The sequence below is a fragment of the Carassius gibelio genome, chromosome B3 (assembly GCF_023724105.1).
Source record: "Carassius gibelio isolate Cgi1373 ecotype wild population from Czech Republic chromosome B3, carGib1.2-hapl.c, whole genome shotgun sequence".
Lineage (NCBI taxonomy): Eukaryota > Metazoa > Chordata > Actinopteri > Cypriniformes > Cyprinidae > Carassius > Carassius gibelio.
This window is the reverse complement of record NC_068398.1, coordinates 14,049,699-14,075,375: the sequence shown is the minus strand read 5'-3', so window position 1 is coordinate 14,075,375 and position 25,677 is coordinate 14,049,699. Positions and strand designations below refer to the sequence as shown.

General features: G+C 37.4%; 2 protein-coding genes across 3 annotated transcripts; both read right to left on the bottom strand.

Moving 5' to 3' along the window:
• Positions 1-482: 482 nt before the first annotated feature.
• On the bottom strand, positions 483-3,546 carry LOC127953728 (neuropeptide FF receptor 2-like). The gene is made up of 2 exons (XM_052553009.1): positions 3,362-3,546; positions 483-2,638 (listed from the first exon to the last, which is right to left on the bottom strand). Exon 2 carries the CDS (start codon positions 2,462-2,464, stop codon positions 1,175-1,177), a length of 1,290 nt encoding a protein of 429 aa, XP_052408969.1. The 5' UTR covers positions 2,465-2,638; positions 3,362-3,546; the 3' UTR covers positions 483-1,174.
• A 2,248-nt stretch (positions 3,547-5,794) lies between these two features.
• LOC127953760 (grifin) lies at positions 5,795-24,732 on the bottom strand. 2 transcript variants are annotated; one of them, XM_052553047.1, is made up of 4 exons: positions 24,443-24,732; positions 6,659-6,738; positions 6,286-6,448; positions 5,795-6,171 (listed from the first exon to the last, which is right to left on the bottom strand). In XM_052553047.1, exons 1-4 carry the CDS (start codon positions 24,527-24,529, stop codon positions 6,010-6,012), a joined length of 492 nt encoding a protein of 163 aa, XP_052409007.1. In that variant the 5' UTR covers positions 24,530-24,732; the 3' UTR covers positions 5,795-6,009. The 2 variants fall into 2 exon arrangements, with proteins under 2 accessions (XP_052409007.1, XP_052409008.1); XM_052553048.1 differs by lacking the exon at positions 24,443-24,732 and adding an exon at positions 8,368-9,557.
• Between the last annotated feature and the right edge of the window lie 945 nt (positions 24,733-25,677).

Sequence of the window (25,677 nt, the reverse complement as noted above, 5' to 3'; positions counted from 1 at the left end):
TAAAGTACAGTTAGATGCATAACCTGAAGCTTTTATTACAGAAGTGCTTTTCACGATGAATAATTATTTTCATAGCAGCTTCATACATAAACTTAAAGCCATTAAGGCAAAAAGTCAACGGTGACAAAGAGAAACTCTTCTGAAAGTTACAAGCATAAAGTAGCATTTAACATATGTAAATCATAAGGAAAGAGAAATGGCTACTTTGAAATAAATACATATTTTCACAAAACTTAATGCAAATTTGTTTCTTACTTAAACTTGGCTGTCAATAGTAAGCAGAATGAAGCATAATAATATCCAATTCAGTAAATGTGTTTAAGAGTATGGTGTTAAATGTTTTATTAATATTATTAATTAAATTATTATAATTAAATTATATATTGTGTAAAATCTTTTATTCTGTGGAGCCTTTGTGGGGCTCCCAGTTTGAAACCCAGAGCCCAAAATTTGGTTTAATTTTTGCATGTGAAGTCAAAAGTATATATTTTCTAAATGCTGTTTAGATTTTTGTATTCACTATGGTGTTTATCAAACAACACCAAATACAAGAACACAGAGACAAAAGTAGTAGTTTCATATAACAGCAGTGGCTCCGGGCATGTGACCAAAAGTGAGAATCCTATTGGTTGGCCAGTTTTCTTCACCTGAACATAAATGCTCAATTAAGGCCTGTTCACACCAAGACAAATGTTTGAATGTGAAAATTCAGTGCGATAAATATTTACATTTGAATGAACAGCTGGTCAGACCAACATGAAAATTCGCATGCAGTCAGTGCGAAGGAATTCTTTTTTTTTACCGGGATATGTTCTTATCTCTTTTCAGTTAGAGGTCAGTGATATCTATACAAAACTGTCCTTTATTTAAAGGAAGTCCCACTTTACATCAAGCAACTTTTATTCATGTACAATATATGTGACGATACAATGTAACTGTGGACAGTTAGTTATGAATACAAACTATGCCGATGTTGCATCAAATCATCGGAATCACATGCTTTTTGGCAGTACTACAAAGCAAATGATCAATCCTTAAAGAGAACGTTCACCCAAAAGTGAAAATTCATTAAACTTCTATGACTTTCTTTCTTCTGTGAAACACAAAAGATGTTTTGGGTGAACTATCCCGAAATGTGAAGTGCCCTGCTTCCTTTTGAGACTATGCACCTTGACTACAAGTTGGATAACTCAGGCTTGTTTGTAGACACTATCTTCTCTGAGAGGCTTTGGAGCGACACCATTTGGCTGTTGTTAGAACACCAATCAGAAAGAGTCTCCACCGACACCTGGCTCACGGCACCCTGTCGCCGGTCAGATTTCTGCTTTTTGAGAGAAAGCAAACTGGACAGTTTAAAAGAGCTGGAGGATCTAAGGACGGAAAGCATTCTCTGATGATACCTGGACCTGACTGCTCTGGCAGAGCGGTACAGATCGCCCAAGAAACAATAGCAGATGGGATTGAGGCTGGAGTTAGTGAGGCCAAGCCACTGCGCAAAAGGACGACTCTGCAGAACCCAGTGAGGTGGATGAACCTCGTGGTCAATCAGGATGTCTGCAACGTAAAGCGGGAGCCAGGAGATGGCGAATAAGAGAACCAGAGTGACCACCACCTTGGCGATCTTCTTGCGCATCTTCAGATGTATAGCGTGCATGGCATGGCTGTGTGGATCAAAATCGTCGAAATGATGAGAAGCCGTCCAGAGCTTCCTTCCCGTCAAAAAACTGATGATGAGGTTGAAGGTTACGGGGATGCAGTAGAGAGCTACGAAGAGGAGCACGTTGTAGACCTGCTTGAGTCTCGCCTGCGGCCAAAGCTCTCTGCAGATCGGCACGATGATGTCGATTAAGTGGATCTCGTCCAGCTTGATCATGAAGAGTAAAGGTGCACAAATGGCTGAGGACAGGATCCAAACGCATACGATGGTGATGTAGATCTTCTTCTGGGTGAAGTATGAGAGGGAATTGAGCGGGCTGTGAACGCTGTAGTATCGGTTGATGCTGATGACGGTCAGGCTGAGGACACTTGCAGACACAGACACGGCCTGGATGAAGGGAACGGCCCGACACAGGAGGTCTCCGTACACCCATGCGGTGTAGATAGTGTGGCCGAGCGTGATAGGCATGCAGATGCAAACCACCATCAGATCACACACTGCCAGGTTGATGAGCAAACTCCGGGTGGCACTGATGCTCTGCATCCTCTTAGTCTTCTGGCAGGTGAGCATTCGAATGGCCATGAGATTTCCAATGAAGCCCACCCCAAATGATAATGAATACATCACGGTGAGAGCGATAGTGGTGGGCTCTTTGATTGTCAGCAGCAGCAGTCTCTCCAGCTCTCCACTCTGGTGGAGGAAAGCATCGTTCGTGAAGTCCTCGGCATCGTGGAAAGAGGCGTTCGAGGACAGCAAGGCGTTTGAGAGCAGAAGCTCTTTTTTCAGCAAGCCTGCGGTGAAATTCATATTCCGTTTGTTTCTCCTAAAGGTTCGGGGGATATTTGTGATGTTTTGATATGCGGTAGTTAGAATCCAATGGCTGCTTCAGGCATCCCAGAGTCGATTACTAAAGCTCAAGGCGTCTTCATCTTCCGCCAAAACCAATAAGCTAATGAAATCCATCATTTAGCCAACCGCCCTCTACGGAAACATGACACACATTAGGAGGGAAATTAAATTACAAGGTAACAAGAAATTCAAGCAATTGCACTGACTAAACTGTAAGCCTTAAAATGCAGTGCCTGATTAATGATAAATATCACAAATAACATTTTTCTCCACATTCTTGTTATTTGTCATGCTAGATTACATTGTGAATTATGCAAACCACAATAAGTCAGCTGCTTAAGTAAGATAAATTGTGTGTGATATTGTGTGATGCTTCTTAGGGGCACCATTTAGCAAAATAACTCTCATTTCAGACAGTTTTGAGCTACATTTTGTAACCAACAAACACAACCTCAAGGAAAAACAGGCATTTGTGTTACTGGTCTTCAGAAATAATTAAAATGTAATCTCAGCACAGGCTAGTACTAATTAATTTCATATACGACATATATCTCAGTCTTTTAATAACCCATGTTTTTTTTTTTTCTTCAAAATTAAGCAAGATTAAACTGCATATACTCAAACTCTCAGGAACAAATGATCTGGAGCCACAACAAATCTTTCAATCTAGCTGCTTAAACAGAATAAATTGCATACTGTGTCGAAAATCCAACTGTTTTAAAGCAAAATGTTCTTCTGTTTGTCTCCGCAAGTTAAGTCCCTTTCTCCTTATTTACTTCTGTCATGCATTAGAGTAATTATCGAATGCACAAAACTGCATCGAAATGAATGAATTTGAGTAATATTAATACATACCGACGGTATGTGTGCAGTAGCAGGTGCGAGCGCATCATGTGCAGTCAGAGGAAGGACTGAGTTCAGTGTGCTTCTCCTTCATCTCCAGCTGATGGGAAGAAATGAGCGACTCTCTGCTGCTATGGGAGCAGTTTTGTCATTCACCTCAGAGCTCCGCACACACCGAGCTGTAGCGCCTGAGTAATTAAAGCTAGTTTTGCTAATTAAAAAAGTTGTGCACATAACCAAAATAACATCACTTTGCATATTCGCACGAGATGAAGACTCTACAAATGACATTTTTGTTCAAGAAAAATCCGTTTTATTCTACATGGAACGGGTCGGCTCATCGTGGGTGCCTCCATGAGATCACATGACCAGCTGCGTCATCCAATTAAATAATAATAATATGTTCACCTTACTTAGAACAAAAAGTAGGCTAACATAAAAACACAAAAAGTGCATTTAAACAAAACCAACAAGCACACCAAACAGTCTGATCAGCTCGGGTCAATATTGTTCAGAGTTATAAAAAAGTGTATTATAGGCACTGCTCGAAGCTTTAACTGCATAAATGCTATTGAAGAAAGTTTGCCTTATATAGATATTTACTTTCTCACATTGTGTGGTGAAAGTTGTCACAGAGGTAACCTGCAGGTATACAGTCTATTATCAACTTTTAATGGCTTTTTAAGCTGTAACGTTATATGATGTGATGCCCTTATGATGTAATGCACTTTATTAAAGCACTTTGTTTGAGCTATATTTAGCCAGCCTGATGTAAGGCTACACATCAGCTCTCTCACCAGGCTTTGACGTCATGTGGAGTCTCTGCCAAAAAACAAGAACACAGTGCATTATCATTGATTGAAGAAAGATTTGTGACCACTTATCACTTGTATACTACTTTTCAAAAGTTTGGGGTCAGGAATATTTTTTCCCCTTTTCTTTTATTTAGCAAGGATTTATTAAACTAAACTGGAAATAAACACATTTATGATGTTACAAAAAACTTTCTCTTCTAAACCTTCTGTTCATCAGTTAATTGTCATAAAGTTAATATGTCAAATGTGTCAAATATGTAAAAAATGGACATATATTTGAACATATTTCAATGTGAATAATAATAAGGAATTTTTAGTGAGAAGCAATTCAGCATATATGAATGATTTCTGATGAATCATGTCACACTGCAAACTATGATGCTGAAAATCCAGCTTTATCATCACAGGAATAAAAAGCATTTTAAAACACATTCAATAAAGTTATTTATAATGATAATAATAGTACCAATTATGTATATATATATATATATATATAGACTCAAACTGAGCTTGATGACGTAGATGTCACGTGAGCAACCTGTCTGACAATTGTAAGTCTTCTAATCGCTGTGCCAAGAGAAAACTGAATCACACTGAATCTTGCAGACGTTGTTGAGCAATTTTGTCCCGTTGCTTCTATGGACTCTCTATGGGCTTCTCCCTTGACTTCATGCGTCCACGTCCCCCGATTGCCTCATAGACAGTAAAAGATTGCCTGCGAGCTTCTCCTCTGGTCCATACAGTCATTTCTCTACTGTGCGACAGAGAGTCACAGGTTATGGCGCAATCATTAACCTATTTTTACAAAAACTGCTTCTACTGGGCCACAACCTAAGATACAAGGTAATGGGGCTTTTTATACATTTTCGTGTTTCTTTAAACGAGTCTTTAAATGCCTCAGATGTAAAGTTATTCGCTGTCAAAGTTACGCCAAAATGAATGGGAGTCAATGGAATGCTAACAGCAGGTGGGCGTCCACTAGCCAATGAAACCCTGCCCCCCTGGAATTTAATAGTGCCAGTGCGCCACCCTCGAGAAACGTTACGACATGGTTTACGGCACTGATTTCGAACACTCATTGGTTCTCACTTAATTCGTCACAGATTGCCACATGTGTTTCAGTTGATTGACATTTGAAATGAGTGTCGCACCTTCACGGAGAGAAAACCTATCTTTTAAAGTTTTTTTTTTAAGTTATGTAATAACTACGTATTAACAAGGAGACCAGGCTGAATTTGGACACTTTCTACACATATACTTATGTTTTATTCATAAGTATGTTTTATATTGGAAAAAGAGTTTTATGCTAGTTTGACTGATTGTTAAACTTTCATGCTACAGTAAAATGCTTATGTGCAAAGACAAAGTAAAACATATTTTGTGTTCTTTGAGAATGCATGTGATGTCACAGTAGAACAATACTATTGATGTATATATATATATATATATATATATATATATATATATATATATATATATATATATATATATATATATATATATGTGAGCATATTTTTAGTATTGATTTCTTAGGATGTTTCACCACAAGCAGACCCAGATGGATCTCTGCATCTATTTTTTGACATTGATTTTGTGGAAAAACACAAATTCTGAGTCACCCAGATTCTTTTCAAACCTTCCATTTATTCACAAATTCATATGAATATGAAGTTTAGGTAAGGCATGTCAATGCCAAATATCACACCTTTACAGAGGATAATTAACCCAAGAGGATAATTATGAGTATTGAAAGGTGTGTAAACAGAAATGCGAAGACAATAACCCACCATACAAACACAAGGCTCACTCCAAACTAATCATCTGTTTGGCCCTATGCCCCACCACTTATAAATGTTTTTTGGCGATCTCTAAAGAGGAGATATTGACGTCATTGACCACTTGTACTTTCGTGACGGTCTTCAGGTCTTCCACACGGTGTTTATACTGCATCACCTTGGTTTCGTCAATGTAAACATGGAAGTTATCATTGTCAGAGTAAATTTCAATCTGTTGAGAGACAAGGAGTTGATGCTGACTAAATCATCCTCACTCATTGTCAAACATAATTCCTGCTGCTCATGATACTTTGTCAATACAAATGTGCTTGCTCTGCTATATCACCTGAAAAGGCTCTTCTATCCCGAGGGGAAAGCTGCTGCACCTCTCCTCCTGTCCCCAGTGGTTGGCCATGTAGGAGTTGCAGATGATATCTGACTCAGTGAAGCGTGGCTTGAAATGGAAGGCTATTCTGTCATCGCGGTCACACAGGAAATTGATCTCAAACCTTTAGGACAGAGAAAGACATACGCTATAATGAACAAATTTTTATGGCCAATACTAAACCTATGAGACCGCTGCTTGAAGGGCTATCAAGCAGTAATAAAGACTAGGCTCTCAAGAAACACTCTATTAGCATTACTGGATACATGTTTGTTTCACTTTGAGAGAATCTTGCCAGAAATCCCTGTTAGCTGGAAAGGGACTGAAGACTTACTTGCTGGCTTCTGCTGGGGTCTCTCCTTTCAGGATGACACTCCATCCTGGACATAGACCATCAGGACAGGATGCCTCAAACTGTTACAAAACATTAAAAACATAACAAGCATTATCACTTTCACTGAAAAGGAGAGAGTGCATTTAGGGTTTTTCAAAAGGATGATGTTTATGACAAAAACTGATAGGTAGAGGCTAATATTATAATGTATAATATATATATATATATATATATATATATATATATATATATATATATATAGAGAGAGAGAGAGAGAGAGAGAGAGAGAGAGAGAGAGAGAGAGAGAGAGAGAGAGAGAGAGAGAGAGAGAGAGAATCAAATTCATTGACTTGGCTGTCGGTAGATTCTGGGTATCAGCCAAAGCTGATAATGTCCAGATGCTCTCTATCAGCAGATATATATAAGCCCAGCACTGATCTATCACTAATGTAGAGTATTTATGGTTCAGGCGACCCAGGGTGCTTAGGAGCTATAATTGTCCAATTACCAAAGGCTTCCATTCAGGAATCACATCTCTGACTTCATCATGAATTAATAGACCATTGTTTTACTGCACGAAACCCCATCTTTCTTTTTTATTTTTTTTCTTCGTGCTAGGCATAAAAATGTATTGCCTAATGAAGTCAGAAAATCCCAGTTTGCGAAATGTAAAATATATAAAGGCATAGCATAAATAAAAACAAATAAGAAAATTAAATGAATAAAATGTTATTTATTTTAAACCTATAACCCTCCTTTGTAAGAACAATGTGCACTTAGTATTTGCTTCTCTAATGTTATGCTGATGAAAGCAGATTAGATATAACATGGACATATACAAATACTTAGCTGACTTTGAATACTGATTGCAGACATAGAAAATTGAACTCAGCTATGTCTGAAAGCACATTAGAGGATGACGTTCCTTTGAGCATAGGTGAGACGTCGCCTGCATCCACATTATCAGTTCAGCTACAGGCCAGCACCTGTTTTATCTCAGATGTTTGTGTCCTACTATGCTGTGCCGCATGCGCTGTTATCTGGATTATGAGTCACTTTCATAATGCTTGGTGCCACAGAGTGAGGACTGTTTGGGGAACCGAGGGGAAATGCAAAACTCGACACGCTTCCTATGCTCATCCCTGCTAGGCGTCAGACTCCGGTTACTGCTTGCAGAGATACGCGTGAGATTTCATGCAGCATATACGAACATATATTGCAAGCAGAATCAAATATCTGTGAACTAGAAGAGTGCAGATTTGGAGCCTTACCAAAAATCACTGGTTGTTTAAAAGCCTCTCAATGACATTGGAAAGGAAAGCAAGCTGATTTCTGGAGTTTCACAGGTAGTGATGGAGTGTTCTTTAGATCGAAACTGAGCCTGTTTTAATGCCTCCACTACTTTAAGCGCAGTCGCATGGAAAATAATTAAAGAATCATTAGTTTAGCTTTCAGAGAGATAGAGAGTGATGAGCTATGCAGAAGAGTTAAGTGTCACGCCACGAAGAAGCTATGCATTTTAAATCAAATATTGAATTATTAAAATTAAAGACCAATGCCAGACCTCAAAACTGCTTTAATCACGCCAGCAACTTTCCATTTATGTGCTCAAGCACATTTCAGCATCACTAATACTTAGCTGTTACTTAACACAATAAGCAAACTTGACCTGATTCTGTTCGCATGTTAGCAGACAGTGTTTTCCTTACCCGTAATGCCATCTTGTCATCAGGGCTGTCTATTGATCAGCTTCCAGCTGGATGTGTTTTGGCAGTGAGGGGTCATTTAAAGAGAGGGCGACACCACGTGAGAGTGAGCTTAGCAAGGTTTAGGCGGCAAAATAGGCTTTTGTGTGTGACAGGCTCATTCATAGAAAAAACTGTAGCGTAGAAATACAATGCAATAAAATAACTTTGCCTTAGGCCACATGGGAAGCTTGTGACATGCAATCACATTAGGTCAGAATTTCAGGTACTACACCAGTTGCATAAACATGACTGCAGGTATAATGGAAACCATATATGGAAATAACGATGTGGTTAACTATCCATCGCTCATTATGCAACACAAAACATCACTTTTGAAATGAATCACAGGATTTGTTTTTCAGCCAATGGAGTGTGTGGGGAAAGATAATGTGATTTTGATGGCCATATTTCAGCCGCCCGGGACTCCTGTAGGAGCTGGCTGAGAGGAATTGTTGACATCAGCAGTGAGCAAAAGGTGTCATGTGACATTTGCAATGTTTTTTTTTTTCTGTAGCAGTGAATGATTGGCTGCTGATCCTGGGGATTTAAAAACTATCCATGTGGGTGTCTGTTTGGACTTTATAGCCTATCAAATCTGCCAGCCCTCAGGAATTTCCTGACTGCATTTAGTCACAATGGCTCGCTAAAGCTCATCAGGGCAGTATGTATGTCCCTGCTTACTGCTGCAAAATACTCTGAATTTCTATACCACCAAGGCCTTAACAACATGGCCTTGTGCACAATATCACTCAAACTTTGCACCAAGTTAAAGCAAGTAACCAAATCAGACAGCTCTCCTAAGCAGGCTTTTTTTTACTATGGCCTTTGGAGACTGAATGTCCAAAATTACCCACTCTATTCTCTGCCAGTCATCGTATATAGTTTGTATAGTTCCTTGTGCGTGTGTTTACACACATGGCCCCTGGCTCTGGATTCTCATCAGTTGACCAGGCGGTTTCATGGCCGAGGACCCCACCCTAAATGCCCTCCTCCACCCCTGAGATAGCAGGGAAGGACACAGCAGCATTCTGATCACAGTGTGCTGTCATCTTCATGCATGCCAGGGGCTCCGTCCTGCTAGATTACATCTCATATGAGGCTGTGAGGTGCCTCTCGGGTACCACAAGCCCAGACACACAGTGACAACAAATGGCTTGGAAGTGAGTGGGGGTCTAAACAGAATGCTAATACGAACTATCAAGCACAACACGCAAACAAAGCATTGTGACACATCGTGTCGCTTTATAATGTTGGGGCTATGAAATCAAACACTATCTGGTGAAGTCTGCTTCAGGCTTGTAGGAATCTTGAAATTAAGTGTATGAGTCTTGTGAGAAAAGATATTCACATTTACATAACAATAGAACGTTAGATAGATAGAATGCTAGACAGAATGCTAGATGGATGGATAGATAGATAGATAGATAGATAGATAGATAGATAGATAGATAGATAGATAGATAGATAGATAGATAGATAGATAGATAGATAGATAGATAGATAGATAAAAAGACATATAATGTATTTGTAAAACCCAGTTGAAGGCGTTACATAAAGTGCATTTCTGATTTCACACATGCATGAATGCACTGGGTCAAGGAGTGTGAAATTAACTGTCCAGTGTGGTAATATGGTGGAGGTTTGAGGGAAGGTTGTACTGTCTGATAAAGTGAGAATGAAAAAGTCCTCTATATCCCTTTTTCATACAGCATTATTTATAATACATGTTAATTTAATTTGGTAACTGTAGCATGTTTCATGACCTGTGTATGTCCCGACTGAAGTCCGAATCCAGTGTTTGTGTTGGCAGCACGGGCTCATACTGTAAACTTTCTCATCGCAGAAAATCACTTGTGGACACATCAGAATGGGCTGAAAATTACCATACATACATTTTTATTTAGAAACTAAGCCACAGGGGGAAATCTGTGGAGAAGAGGAATGTTTTGAGTCACCTACATCACATATATGCTGTATTTCTCCCCATCAACCATCATATGTTCAGATTCTGTCTAGCATCATTACACAGCGTGATCACAATATTACAGATTTTGTCAGTGCAGGGCTTTGCAAAGTGAAACCATTACTGACTTCATGTTCTGGATCTTTATTACTTGTGCCAATCTTATGAAAACTGATGACAAACTTGATAGCACACTGTATCTGTTTGTGTCTCCGAGACCTTTAATATAAACCATGAATAAGTGTAGTGAATTTTTACATGGTAAGACCCTATGACTGGTGAACACACTTTAGATGTTGAATTCATTCATTCATTCACTCACTCAAGCTTTTTCTGGGGTCAAATTGAATTATAAAACATGAATTGAAAAAATTCACCCCAGTCAAAAGTAACATTATTATATATATATTTTAGATATAATTATTATACATTATGTATGTCTTCTCTAAATTTTATATACATCAAATAATAATTTTAGATAAGTCAGAGGAATATATTAATATTTAAAGCTAATATAAAGGTAAATAAAAATATATATTATTATCACTGTTACTCTTAGTAAAAGTGTTAATTGAATGTTATTAATGTCCTCCTTGGTAAAACTTTTGAAATCATTAGCCAAATAAATTGTCAATCCTAACAGAACATTAGGGATAGGCAGGTCTACAGTTGGCCAGGAGAGGGCGACAAATATTCACTTATATTAATAATGAATCCATGAAAAGTCTAATCTGTGAAAGGAAAAACCCTGTTGCTAATGGCGTCAAACTAGACCATTGTAATTTTTATAACATTGTTAATTTGTTTTTGTGAAAGGTGGGGACATACCACAGGCTTAATGGTTTTTATTCTGTACTATATTCTATGGCCCTACACCAACCCTACCTCTAACCCTAACCCTCACAGGAAACTTGTGCATTTTAACTTTCTCAAAAAAAAAAAACTCATTCTGTATGATTTATAAGCGTTTTGAAAAATGGGGACATGGGTTATGTCCTCATAAGTCACCCTCTCTCTGTAATACCTGTGTCATACCCATGTCATTAGACAGAGTTGTGATATGTCACAAAAACAAGAGCACATACAAGCGCACACACACACACACACACACACATTTTTTTTTTTTTTATCATCAACTCAACTGTCTTCATTGACCTTTAAATGATGCACTTCATCTCCATAACCTAACTGTATTGTTAAGGCAGCCGAATACATTCTAGTTTTCCACTTTAATTCACACAATATTGAGTTAAACATCACCAAACATCAGGGCTTGGGAGAAAACTCCTGTGAACTGCATCATCAGGCTACCAATACTCCCACTGTACAAAAAGCAAACTACCCTGGTCTTCACTGAAGCGATATTATGTTCCATAAATCTAAGCTCTAAAAGGGGCCCATATGAATTCGTCTTTCTTTTATAAACAATCAGGCTATACGTTATTCCAGTATATGTCACAGATATACCCCAGTATATGTTTTACCCCTTCCCAAAACACCCCATAAAATGCTTCTTTGAGAGACACAACCAGACACATGAGCTACACAGAGCACTAAACAACTCAAGCATGTTCCCAGATGATTCTCAAGGCCTGATTTCTTCAAACCTCAAGTTTGTTGTTTACATCTCAGTCCTGTCTCAGGGTTTAAAGCTCTCATTCCCATGAGAGTCTAGACAAAAAGCCAAACATGCATCGACCATGTCTCCATTTTTAAAAGGCCTCCATTCTCCACTGTGTCATTATGCCTTGTCTTTGTTTGCTCTGTCCTGTGTGCATAATAATGAGAGGAGGCTGAAGTTTCAGCCTTGTATGCAAGGCCCCCACTGATCTCATAATCTCATTTGCATAATGATGCAGTGAGTCTCTGCTCTCTCAGAGGCTTGTGAATATGTGCCATATGGTGCAGATGGGACCAGACTACAGCATGACAGCGAGGGCAGCCTGATGGAGCTCTGACAGGCTTTTTCCCACCCTGTGCCAGACAGAGGTCACACAACAGGCTGCTCTTGTGTGCTTTTCTCTGTGACAGTCAAAGCATCATGAATCATCCCACCTGTGTTGGAATGAGCCATATGAATGATAAAATCCTATGATATTTCATGGGTAGAAAGACATGGAAACTGTTCCCTGGCTCTGGCACATCTTACATGCCTTGAATTTTGCAACCTGAAATTTAGCCACCTGCTTTCATGACTTGAACGTAGACTTGAACTAGAAGAACAATAGGAGAAGAAAATGTGAGAAAATTTCAAATATATTTCAAAATATACAATTAATGAGCAAAATATATACATTTTCTACATATTTATATATATAAATACATTTCACTGAGCTTCACTGTTTAAAATATATTTTTGCCAGATTATATTATTTTTTTGCCCTATGGGACATACCACCAGGACATTTTTCCAACTATTTTTTTTTTCTCCCAAGCCATAATAAATACCATATGAAGCTGTTTATAAGTATAATCTTCCACAAAGCAACGTTATGACTCAAATTCTGATTTAAAACACACCTTCATGTGGATCTGTTTTTCCCAAAAAGCACAGATTCACACAAATATGCGCTCACACGGATATACATGTACAACAGATGGACAGATGCATCACTACAATAGGGTAACTAGGTCCAGATGGGGGCTATATTAGCTCTACTAGCCCCAGCTGCTGTCTGAACATGACTATGCAAAATCTGTCAGCTGTCCCTAACAGACAGCGAACGGTTCATAGTCATCACAGCAGCTCGCCTGCCTCGTCTGGTACCCTCAAAAGCAGGATCACATGTGCCTAACTGAGCAAAGGGGTACGACACATGTATCAAGCGCTCTGATTGGCTGATTGGCCAACTGGCCTCCTGCTCTTTAGCTCTGTTTGTGTCTCACTATGGGGCAAAGGCTGGGGATCCTTTGAAGATGACAGTCCTCTAACTTCTCATGACTTGTAGAGAAAAAAGGGCACACAGAGTTAAATTTGATTGCTTGGAGGTTGCTCTTTTATAGCTTATGAGACTTAATTGTTTTTTCAGATACGTTTCATTTAAGAGTCAACTTTTCTCAGATGTTTCTCTTAAAAATCAGTAGGAGACATAAAAGTCAGTAAATTTGCAGACCTGTAAAATGAATGCAGATAGCATGGCTCAAATAATTTGGTAAAAAAAAAAAAAACAAAAAAAAAAACTGACTGAGTAAATTGAGTGACTTCTTTTTGAAATATCTGATTTTTAAGTAACTACTCTAGAGAAATGATGTTGTTTTGGATTACTTTTTTTCTCTTTCTCGGGAGAATAAATGCTGTATCCAAAAATGGCTCTTATACACTCATTCATTATAACAGTTGACTAATATAGTTGCTTGGAGTCAATGAAATAGAAAGAGAATATGGTGTAAATTCAGACGCCCTGTGACGCAGAAATGCCACAGATGCCATCTTTTGGCAAGATTTTGGTGGGGATTCAATCAGTGGTTTTCTCAAAGTGCGCTTGTATTTTGTAGTCATTGAGTGTACATTGGTTGTACACGCCCACATGAAAAAATACCATAGTAATTTATAGCAAATACTATAGTGTTTTTGAACCATACTATAGTAAAGTGTATTATACTGAATATATTACAGTATTTTCAAAACTTTATTAATGAATGCTACAGCATACTGATAATATGTAATAAATACTGTAGTATACTTGAATTTGTGTATTGTAGTATAATATACCCTATAGTTACTATTGTTGTTATATTACCACAGCAACTATAGAATTTCATTTAACATATGAATTGAAGTACTTTACTATAGTATGGTTCAAAAACACTATAGTAATTACTACTATGTTATTGTGGTGCATTATGAGGATGAATGAGTGCACTTTAAAATGTTCACTATGGGTTCAGACATCACTACAAATGGCTATGCCCTCAAATAGTGCATTACAATTGTATAGAAGACAATTTTGGATACAACTAATGTTGTTTTAAGTTGGCTTACCAAATGCCATCAAAAGAAAAAAAAAGAAGAAAAAAGCAGGTGAACACTTCTGCCACCTATTGGACTGGAGTATGGAGCACTGCATGGCTCACAGGACAGAACTGCAATCTTACTGTTAAAATTGTTTGCGCATTAAGCCATTTTCACAAAAATTTATCAGAGCACAAAAATAATCAGCAGGCCACACTTTGTTGTCATGATGAGAGAAACAAAGCTTTTTGAAAATTTGAATGAGCTGAAACAAGTGCTTCACTAAACGATTCACTGTTTCAAATCTAGTCAGAATGGTGCAATTAAATATATTTTATATTATACATATATGTTTTTATTTGATTGAAATGTGTAGTCTATTAAATGCAATTAACAAATCCTCCAATATCCTACCATTAAATGTCTGTATAATTGTTTTTTTTTTTGTTGAATTGTAGGACTTGTTTTGTTTGTTTTATGAATGGCTTGGCCAAATATGTCAACAACAGACTAATAACTCCTCATTTATATTATACTAATTTGTCATTAAAAATATCTACACATTTCTAAAACTGATCTGAGATCAGGTAAAACCACAGACATTAGTTCATGGATTCATCATCAAGCCCAAGCAACAAACCACTGAAATTAAAGTCATTTCAAAACAGTTACAATATAACAAAGCCCCATTTACTATAAGTGTGTGACTTTGCCAGTTTCTGAATCACTGCTTCAAAACGAATGATTCACAAATGGCTTTTTGATTCACACTTTTGTGTGTTTTATTAAACATTAGTAACTGTCAGTGTAGTGAATTCACACAATTAGATATTCACTAAATGTCTGCTTTATCGCTACACGGAGGACAAAACATCATACAGGTTTGGAACAACATGAGAGTGAGTAAATTATGTCAGATTTGTCTTTTTTTTTAAACCAAAAACCTCCATCTAATCTCTAATCTCAGTGCTGTCTTGGGGAAATCATTGAGATATTAAAGAGAGATGTGCCTTTCCTATTGACTAAGTCCTCAGCTACTGTTTATGTAGGAACCACCCCTGACCCTGACCAGGTCACACACTCTTGACTCCTCACAAGTCACGGGGGAGAGGAGAGAAGGACTTGTGTGTGTTTGTTTGTCCGCGAGCAGCGCATGTGGCATGCCTGCCCATCACAGATGATAGGCATCCCAGGGGAGACCCCCTGCAGAAATGCATTCCTTCAGCTGCAGACGCTGTGGTGAGTCTTATGACCACAGCTCTGATCAAATACACACCCTTTGATGAGGACCTAAGCCCTCAGGAACCGTCTCACAAGCATAAAGAAGTAACTGTTCACATGTTCAGACCACTGAAGAGCTGTCAGGACTTCTGTTTAAACTATTTTTGATATTGTGATTTGACGATATTTAAAGGGACAGTTCAACCAAAATGAAAATTCTGTCATCATTTAGTCTATGTTTCAAACATCATTCCTGAAACAAAAGGCACAAAAGGCTGTACCTATTCAAGATGTGCTGACATGTACCATTTAGGTACAAATAAAACATTTAAGGTACTAAAGTGCACTCTTTATAGGTAAATAAGGTACAAAGGTGTATCTTTGTGACAGCTTATGTAGCTTTTTTCTGAGAGCGTAGTATGACTTTATTAACTTGCATCACTTTATTATTGTGGATTTAATGAAGTTGGAACTAAAACAATGTTGAACCCCATTGACATATTTTTTTCTGATTTTATTTATTTGTGTTCCATATAATAGAGAAATTCATATAGATTTGGAGCAATATCAGGTGAGTAAATTATGATAAAATGAAAACAAATATATGCAAAAGAGCTTATTCAAAGACAGTCCATACATCTCAGATATACAAATCAGATCTTCTTACGGTATAACTGTTTATGCTACACGTTAATGAGAGTAAATGAAGACTTTCGCTGAGGTTTACTGCTTTTCACAAAAAGTAAGTATCTCATGGGTCTCCTGGGGAGATGGATGTCTCAATCAAACTGCTCAGATTTGCCAAAATTTTCAACATTTTTCGCAGAGATCAATCACTATTTTATTTTGTTTATTGACTTTTATTTAACTTAATTGCCTCATTTGTTTCTATTTACATTTTTCTTAATTTTAAGAATAAGAATGTCAAGAGAAATGACTGAGACAAAGTCAACACAGCTGTAACACCTGAACAAAAAAATATCCTCTGGGAATATATGGTGAAGACATAAAAATCTATATTGGTCTGTTAAAAAATAAACTACAGTCACTGAAACAGTATAAAACAGCAGGAGATATACATAAACCTATCACATATCCTCTTTAATTTCCATTCTTTTATGAGGAGCCATAAACAGCCCTGGCTCCACTAATAAAGACCTACCATGGCCTGCTCAGGACCCATGAAAGGAAATGAACGCCTTTGTTCTCGAGGAGGTGAGATGCTGTGGCACAGTTAACATTTCTTTATCATTAACCGCTTTATTGCACAGGTGTATGATCTTTAGGTACTGAAATGATAATAAAGTTGTAAGCTTTCATATTTGGTTGCTGTCTTCCTTATCTGCTTGGACCAAAGTCCTGGATTCGTGAAGCATGTCAGGAAATACTGCTGCGGGTTTTTCACAGTCAGACTCCGTTAGGCCGTCTGCATTGAGGTCAGCTCAAGAAATGAACAATAACGCCATTGTGCGAGACAATGATAAGGAAACTTTGACAGATAAAGCAACGCTTGAACTGCAAGCCAAGAGCACTAATAGAGTACTAATATTACTCTGTAGTTTGGCAGGAACAGTTCAGCATTTGGAGATGGTTATTTAGTGTTTACTGAAGTGTAAGTTGGGAAATAATAATCGGATTTGTAGGTTCAGATATGTTTTGTGATATTCTTCTGGGAACAGCTATAAATCCAGCACACGTATTTGCACTCAAGGAATAATGCACAAGGTTGGCAAATGTTCCCTTGTCATGATGTAATGCCCCTCAATGGTCCCTTCTGTTTCAAGGGAAAACTGTGAGGGGGAGACAGAGACCCAGGAGGACCTTTCCAGCTCATTCGCTTGTTGACTCACAGGATTTGAGCCTCTAAATCTCAGCTAAACAAACTCCTTCATGGTCTGGTAAGACTTACAGACCCTTTTAGGAAACATGCTGTCTTTACTACTGAACCAGCAAATCCCCCAGAAAAGAAGAGACCAAGAAAGGAGACAAAACAAGACCAAATAATATGAAGAGATAGGATGAGATTAGAAAAGAAGATGAGAAGAAACATGAAGGGGTGAAATATGAGTAAATGATGCAAATAAATACGAAAATTAAATAAAATTATAAAAGAGAAGAAGCAAACAGAGACCAGTGATGAGATGAAATAATAAAAAATATTCCAGTGATGAGATAAAACAGGACACGAAAGAAGAGATGAGATTAAATGATAAGAGAAGATAAAAATAGATGGGATGAGAAACAAACTAATGAAACATTAATCAGAAACAATAACAAATAAGAGGCAAGACTGATCTCAGTTAAACAAAATGATAAAAGAAGAGTGAAAGAGACATGAAGAGATGAAGAGAAGACAAAACGTGAAAAGAAGAAAGAGAACCCTAGAAATTAGAAAAAATGAAGAGAAGAGAATAAATTAGAAACAAGAAGAGATTAAACAAAGCATTGATAGAAGTAAAGAAATGGAGACAAAAAGAGATGCTGCAAAAAATAAATAAAAATGGGATGAGATTAAGAAAAAAGTGTGAAACAACAGACAAAATCCAAATAATAAAAGAAGTGATGAGACATGAAAAGAGATGACAAGAAACAAAAAGAAAAAAAATGAAGAAATTAGAATATATGAGGAGACGAGGTGAGACAGGACAATAAAGTGTAGGGAAGAGAAGAGAAAATAGAAAAGAGATGCAAGGAGATGAGAAATGAGGAGAAGAACTGAAAAACTGTGACACTCTCTGTTAGTGCTGCATGGGAATGTTTGCAAATGCCTTTGTAAGACAGGAAGACACCATTTGTGTCAGTTCCCAAAAGGTAAAACAGTACAGGGTCCTGCACTGAACGGCCCATCAACAAGAGGCATGTCTCCTGCCCTCCGGTCTGCCCTTGACAGGCCCAGATTAGACTGTGTGGGATCATTAGGATCAGAAAGGAAGGCTTTCTGCTGTCCTCCTCACAGAAACCCAGACCCATTCTGTCAAGGTGACACTAAACACTAATACAGCACTTACCATAATTACCATCATTCATATCCTGCTCATTATTCTGCCCATTTGACAATCCGTCTATTGAGTTGTTAGTACATGGGGGCTGCTCTCTGTTTGCTCAGCTTTTAATGGCCTCATCTCAGAGAATGAAATGGCAGCAAGTAAAACAGAGGCCTTATGGTGCCCAGCAGGGCTCCTGCAGAAACAGGGACCAGAGGTTTGTGGGCCCTGGGTTCTATTTTTTCTGCCTTTCCTTTCAAACTATTTATTTTCAATGACCAAAGACGCATGCAACCTGTTTTCCGGCAGCACTGCTGTATGAATGACATTTACAGATGGTAGATCACCAGGACAGTAAACGGCAGGAACTGTGGAAAAGGATGAGCTGCTTTCACTGAAATAAGGGAAAAGATGATGCCGAGGACATGAAGAATGACACAGTTTCATCATTTAACATCCATTACAGTGTATTAAATTCAGATAGATTTTTATTAGTATTATTATTAAATGGGATTTATTTTTTAGTAATTACATTTCTACTTCATGAATTATTTGTTTCAGCTGTTGCATAATGCAGGAAACTGTAGCACAATACTTTAACTGAACTCTATATAAATCTTGAAAATTAGCATAGTTTTTTTAAAAGTAGTCTCAGCCACAATGTGTGGCACATAACGCTGTGTTTGTGACATTTTACACCCGTTGAGACAGCCGTAGTGTCACCCTGTCCTCTGTTTCAAGCGCTTTGATAAGATTAGGCCTCGCAAACCTGACAGCTCGACTTTTCAAATTAAAAATGTACATTACATTTACACTAACTCAGCATAGATATATGAATATAGGAAGAACATGGTATTTTCCTTTATAAAATTGAATAAAAACACAATAGATACGTTAATTAAAATGCAATCTTTTATATAATAATGAAGCGATAAGCTATGACTGGCTGTGAGTTATAATGATTTTATCACCGGTAAAGTGACCAAAAATCAGTGTTTGCTGATGTGAATGCACAAAAGACACAATGTTAAACACAGTTCTGCTTGCAAGTTTACATACCTCTTGCAGAATAGGCAAGACGCTAATTATTTTACCAAAATAAGAGGGATCATAAAAATTGCTTGTTGTTTTTTTTTAGTATCATCCTGAAGAAGCTGTTTCACACAACAGTCAAAATAATATGACAATTTACACAAATGCACTAGTTCAAAAGTCTATTTGTGTAAATTCAGTTATCATTTCCTTTTATGTAAAATTATTAACATCTTGGATAATCTGGCACAATTATTATAAACAGAACTGTCTGCAAATACTTAAAATCAGAATGAACAATTATTCTAACAAGTAATACAGTTCAACCTTTCTTATGATTGCCAAGCAGCATACATTTGTTGTAAATTATTATATATTATTAATTATAAGATGATATTAATAACAATGTGTTTAGTCACTATTTTATAGTAGTGACAAATTCGGCTCATTCAATCAAAATTTATGGAAAAAAAACTGAATATTACAGTTTGTCCTTTTTGGTCACATTTTATATAAAGGGTCAAATTCTCACCATTGACAAACCATTAACTGCAACTTTTGCCTCAATAAACTCATAATGTGATGTTCATTAATAGTAAGGTAGCTGTTAAGTGTAGGTATAGAATATGTGCTTTATAAGTAAAAAGCCAATATGTAAATAATAGGGATGGCTAATAACAAAACTAGTTAATAGTGAGAATTGGTCCCTATTATAAAGTGTTACCTTATTTTCTATTTTATGATTAGATTATGAAAAAGAACAATGGGTAAATGGTTCTTTATATAATTGATAACTGGTCTATGACTATAATGTAGTCTGTACAGTGTCAGACTAGCATTCCTGTGCTAATGTGCTGTGCTGCTTTAGCCCGTGTTGAGACGTTTTGTTTACCAGACAAGCGTAAATCATGATATTGGAGGTCTTCTGGGGCATAGGGCTGTGTTTAGGGTCAGAGTGGGGTCATCTGCAAAAATCATTAGCCTCTTAGACGTGCACAAGCGCATCTACTGCATCCACCGTCCTGCAACAAATCTGGCCAAGATGCTCTAGACGCTTGTCCATTTCGCCCGTTCAAAACAAGACAACCAGGCACTCCAAACGCCCCACCATTAGACATGTTTGCAAGATTAATGAATGGAAAGAAACCGAGAACAGTCTCAGGATATATGGCGACATGGTTCAAATGCGAGATATGTTGATAATTAGCAATTCTAAGCATGTTAGCCAGGGTTCAGAGGTCACAGATCAGGCCTGAGGTGTATGTTACTGACGAATATACCATGTGTGAGAGTACGAGGTGAGTTGCTTTAATAATTTTTGAGTATTTTCCCAGACGCAACCCAAATCATACTACCAGTCTGTTGCACAATTTTTGGTCTTGTAGACAGCAAGTCTGCAGTTCCCGGATGTTTATCAAACACGGACAATTCACTGAGAACGAGAAAAATGTGCTTGGCTTGTTGAAAATCAAAACAGGTAGGAACACCTACATCTGTTATGTGAGATCTTCAAAGGGTACCAAGATTACGACATCTGAGAAGACAGTGTTTTGCCTCTTTTAAAAGTACAGTCACCATGTGACTAAGAAGCTGTGAAGGTCCCACGGTGGTTTTTGGATTTCTTTTGAGTGATTATGTTGTGATTGTCCACATGCAGATAATGACTCTCGTGCTCTGAAGCCTGCGGGCCAGACAGCAAGCCTTAATTCAATATCCCTGATGTTCTGCTGTGTGTCACATCTGGAGTGATGGTCCACACGTGTGTTAGAGGAATCATCTCTGATTTGACACCTTGGCCTCAGATCAAAGGATGGCCAGGACTGGAGGTGCACAAAGCAGACGCTGACAGATTCACGATCTGATCAGCCGTTCTACCTGAAGAAACCATTTGTGCAGGACGCGCCACATATTACACTGAGTGACACCCAGGATAATCGGATCCATACACCAAACCTGGAGATGAAAACCACCATTATTCTTCATCTTAAGCATAGCAAGATCTTACTGCTTGAAGCCAGGGACCCCCGAATATGAAAAGCCCTTTGCGAGGGACCACCTTCCAAAAATACAAAGGAAGCTATGTACAAATATACAATAAATGAATTGACTTTCATTCAGGGTGCAATAAATAGCTGAAAAGTGACAGTAAATACATTTAAAATGTGCATTCATAATATTACTGCTTTTACTGTATTATTCATCAAATAAATGCAGCAATGATGAGCATATGTGACCCTGGACCGCATAAAGCCATAAGGGTCAATTTTTTGAAATCCAGATTTATACTGAATAAATAAGATTTGTGGTTTGTTAGGATAAGACAATATTTGGCTGATATGCAACTATTAGAAAATTTGTAATCTGAGGGCGCAGATGAAAAGAAAAAAATCGCCATTAAAGTTGCCCAAATTAAGTTCTTTACAACAAATAATTTATAATTTTGACCCATACAATGTATTGTTGGCTATTGTTACAAATTTAAGAATGCTTTTGTGGTCCACAAACATTGTTGTGAACATTGTTAAATGTTACACTTACTAGAGGAAAAAAATAAATAAAAACCCTTAAGTGTGATATTGTAAAGACAATATGTTGTATGCTAAATTTAGTGATTAGCTTGCATTAGTCTTTGTACTAAAATATAAAATAAATAATTGAAGCAATATCTAGAAAATATAATTTTTATTAATTTTGTTTAATCAACCAATTCTTCTTCTTTTTATTATTATTATTTTGATCATTATTATAAATAAATGAGATGAGACCGACAGAAATAGCATGTTGCTATGATGTTCGCAGGTGCTCTCTTGTCTTCGTCCTGTTAGCCATTTGAATGTAAATTTTGGTACCGAAAGCTTCTTCCTCCACACTTCCTCACATACTTTTGTTTGCATTCTTCTATACTGTTCTCTCACTTACAAGAGCACTTCCGTTTCCCTTAACTACTAATGGATTTCCAAACAGAGCTCAGTGCTGCCTGGTGTGTACTGAACATTTACAGTTAAAGTAAAGAGAAGACTTTTTTTTTTCTTTACAACATGGTGCAATTGGAGTGAAGTTGTTGTTAGTTTCTCAAAATCTCTCAAGTTCCAGGGTGTCTAAAATGCCTGTAAGATTTAATTTTCACTGTTTCTGAAACTCAACCGGGGGTAACTTGAGGACAGAAACAATCACTTTATGTTTTCCAACTGTTTTACATTCAATAGACCCAACAAAGAGCGGAAACAGGTCAAACTGCGACGAGAGGCTTTGTGTGGTCATATCACTTACAGCTTTCTTTGTTATCTACTGTTCTGATGCTGTTGCTGTTCCTTTATTATTTGACAGACAGCATTTGTTTCATGGAACAAAAATCATAAGAGACAGACTAGGGAGAGGATCTAGAGAACCAGAGGTTCTTGGAAACAGGGCATGAACAGTCTTATTGAACTTTTTGTGTGTACAGCTTGATGACAGAAGAAGCAAGTGTAAATGTATCATACGTTTCACTCAAAGCGACCAGAGGAACATTGATTGCAGATGTGAATCGTGCTGTAAAGAGCATGTACATGAGCATGTCCGAGGAGCGAGGGAGGGAGAGAGAGAGAGAGAGAGAGTGTGTGAGATGGCAGATGGTGGGGCAGATCCCCTGAGGCTAAGAGCAATGTTATACCCTGAGACCAGGACACCTAATAATGCCCTGTTGAGCTTCCCACCTGCGGCTCCCCAGCAGACAATGTTATCTCATCTCCCTGACCTATTGTGCGTCTCATTGGCTGTAATGATGGTGGAGAGATGCACACTACAATCCAGATCTCTCCCTGGAGAGACGGACCCTGGGAACGGCTCTACAATCAATGCAGTCTCCCCATTACACCCCAACATTAACATCACCAGCAATGCACAGAGATGGGATAGAGATCTGTGAGGGTCAGTCATCTACACAGCAAACTGCATATTTGGATGTGAGGGTTAATTCCTGAACTGTGCTTTATTGGTGGTGAGTTGTGACCCAAAAATGGCTGTGTTTAAGGTTTTTTTATTTTTTTTGTGCAAATGTATCAAGCATTTGACACCAATGTGCATGGGTTATGCAATATTGTCTTCAAAAACCACAAACAAGCTATGCAAGCTAAAAAGTGAATGTCTTTAAATATGGGTTCACTTTGAAAAAAGATAAATGTGGTTTTTGCTGACCACTGTGTGTTTTGTGGGCTAAATTACTGACTGCTCTGAGTATGAAACTACCAAAATTCACCCATAGAACCAAAATTATCCATTTAGCTTTTCCATCCATGTTAAGATAATAATTTAGCATACTACTGGACATACAAATGCATACATATACATATACAGACAACACATCCTTTATGAAAAACAAGTATAATTAGTAGTTTAATACTTTTAAAAAGAGCACAGAAATAGTAACCAATCTTTTGACCCATTGAAGTAGTTATTTTAGAAAATGTTTGTGTAATTTCATGTCTACTCTTGAAAGGCACTTAAAGTATACTGCTGAATGTACAAATTTATGGTAAACTAAAATATACTTTGATGTTGTTTCAATTAAAACTTGAATGTCATTGTATTTGTAAATGATGAAGTTGTATATAAAAAATATTCACTTTAAATGTAATATTGAATGACACTGCAGCTAGTGAAGACATTAAAAAGGAGCACTTCTTCAAAAGCATGATAAAAGATCAAATAAAATGTAATTTAAGTAATTGCTTTTAATTTGACATAATTATAAATTGCACTTATTAAAAGTGTACTTAAATGTGTTAAGAAACACTTAAGTGGCTTTTTATTTCATTAATATTATATAATCTACAAGTATAGTTAGTAATAAATTGCACATTTGATACTACAGTTCATCCAAAAATGAAAATTGAATTTACTCACATTCATTTTGTTGTAAACCTGTGTGAAAGAAGATATTTGGAAGAATGTGGCTAACCAAACATTTGCTGGATGCCAATATATTTTCATTCTTGATTTTTTTGTTTTTGTTTACTTCTGTTTTTTGGAGCTGTCCGGGGTCACCCCTTGATGTCCACTGTAAAATCCAAAGAGAAAGCTAACTTTATATACAGCCTGGATTTGCATTGTTTGTCTTGCATTTGAATGTGTAGATACAGATATACAACCGTATGTTCTGTTGAGCTAGCAATTAGTTGTCTCAACATGACCATCAGTTTATTTATTTATTTTAATTTTGGGGACTTTGCCTTTTTGATCGGACAGTTACAGGAAATGATGAGGAGAAGGAAGGGGTGAGACCAGCGAATGACCCAAACCGGGTTCGAACTCAGGCCACCCAAACACAAGCTACAATGCAAAGGTCTCCAACTGTAGACTTTATAATATGTATTTATATAAAATATTGAAAAAATATATTTTTAAATACATACTATAAAGTTTGTACAATAATGTCATTGTGATAATTTTCCAAATGCATGTTTTAAAAAAATGCATATTGTAACTATAAGAGTTAGAAAAAGCAGAAAAAGTAAATAAAAAAAATGACCAAATTGAAAATAAAAGCTAATTGTTTTCAACATTGCAGTGGAGTATCTTTCTCAGCAGAAACTCTGTAAGTTTCAGTAGAGATATGACACAGACACACATCACGCCTAACACCCCCCTTATCAGTCCAAACACAGGCGCAGTCCCAAATCCCTGCACTCTCCCCACTGACTTAAATCCACACATGGAGTTTGACTGACCCAGCCTGGAATGTGCCGAAACAAGGGTCCCCTCGGATATTAAATAGCAATCAAGTGAACTTTCACATAAACAGCCGACATACAGAATATCCGTGACCCTCAGTTTTATTGGGTGTATCTATCTTGAATGATTTATAGTGTTATTCTTCTGAAACACAGCACCAGTGCAGTGCTGGGATAGTTATCTCCAGTAGCTTCAGCTGGAGGTTTTATCCACAGATCCTCCCTATAGCTGTGCTAATCACCGTGTTAGTCTTAAATCTGAACAATCTCGCTCGCTATCTTTGACTAATAAAAGAAGCGGCTAGGAAAAACACACTGCCTCAAATGCTTTCAATGTGCTGAGGGGTTTCATGAGAGAGACCGTTACGGAGAACAAATGAATCATGTGACAGGTGGAGCGGGGTACGT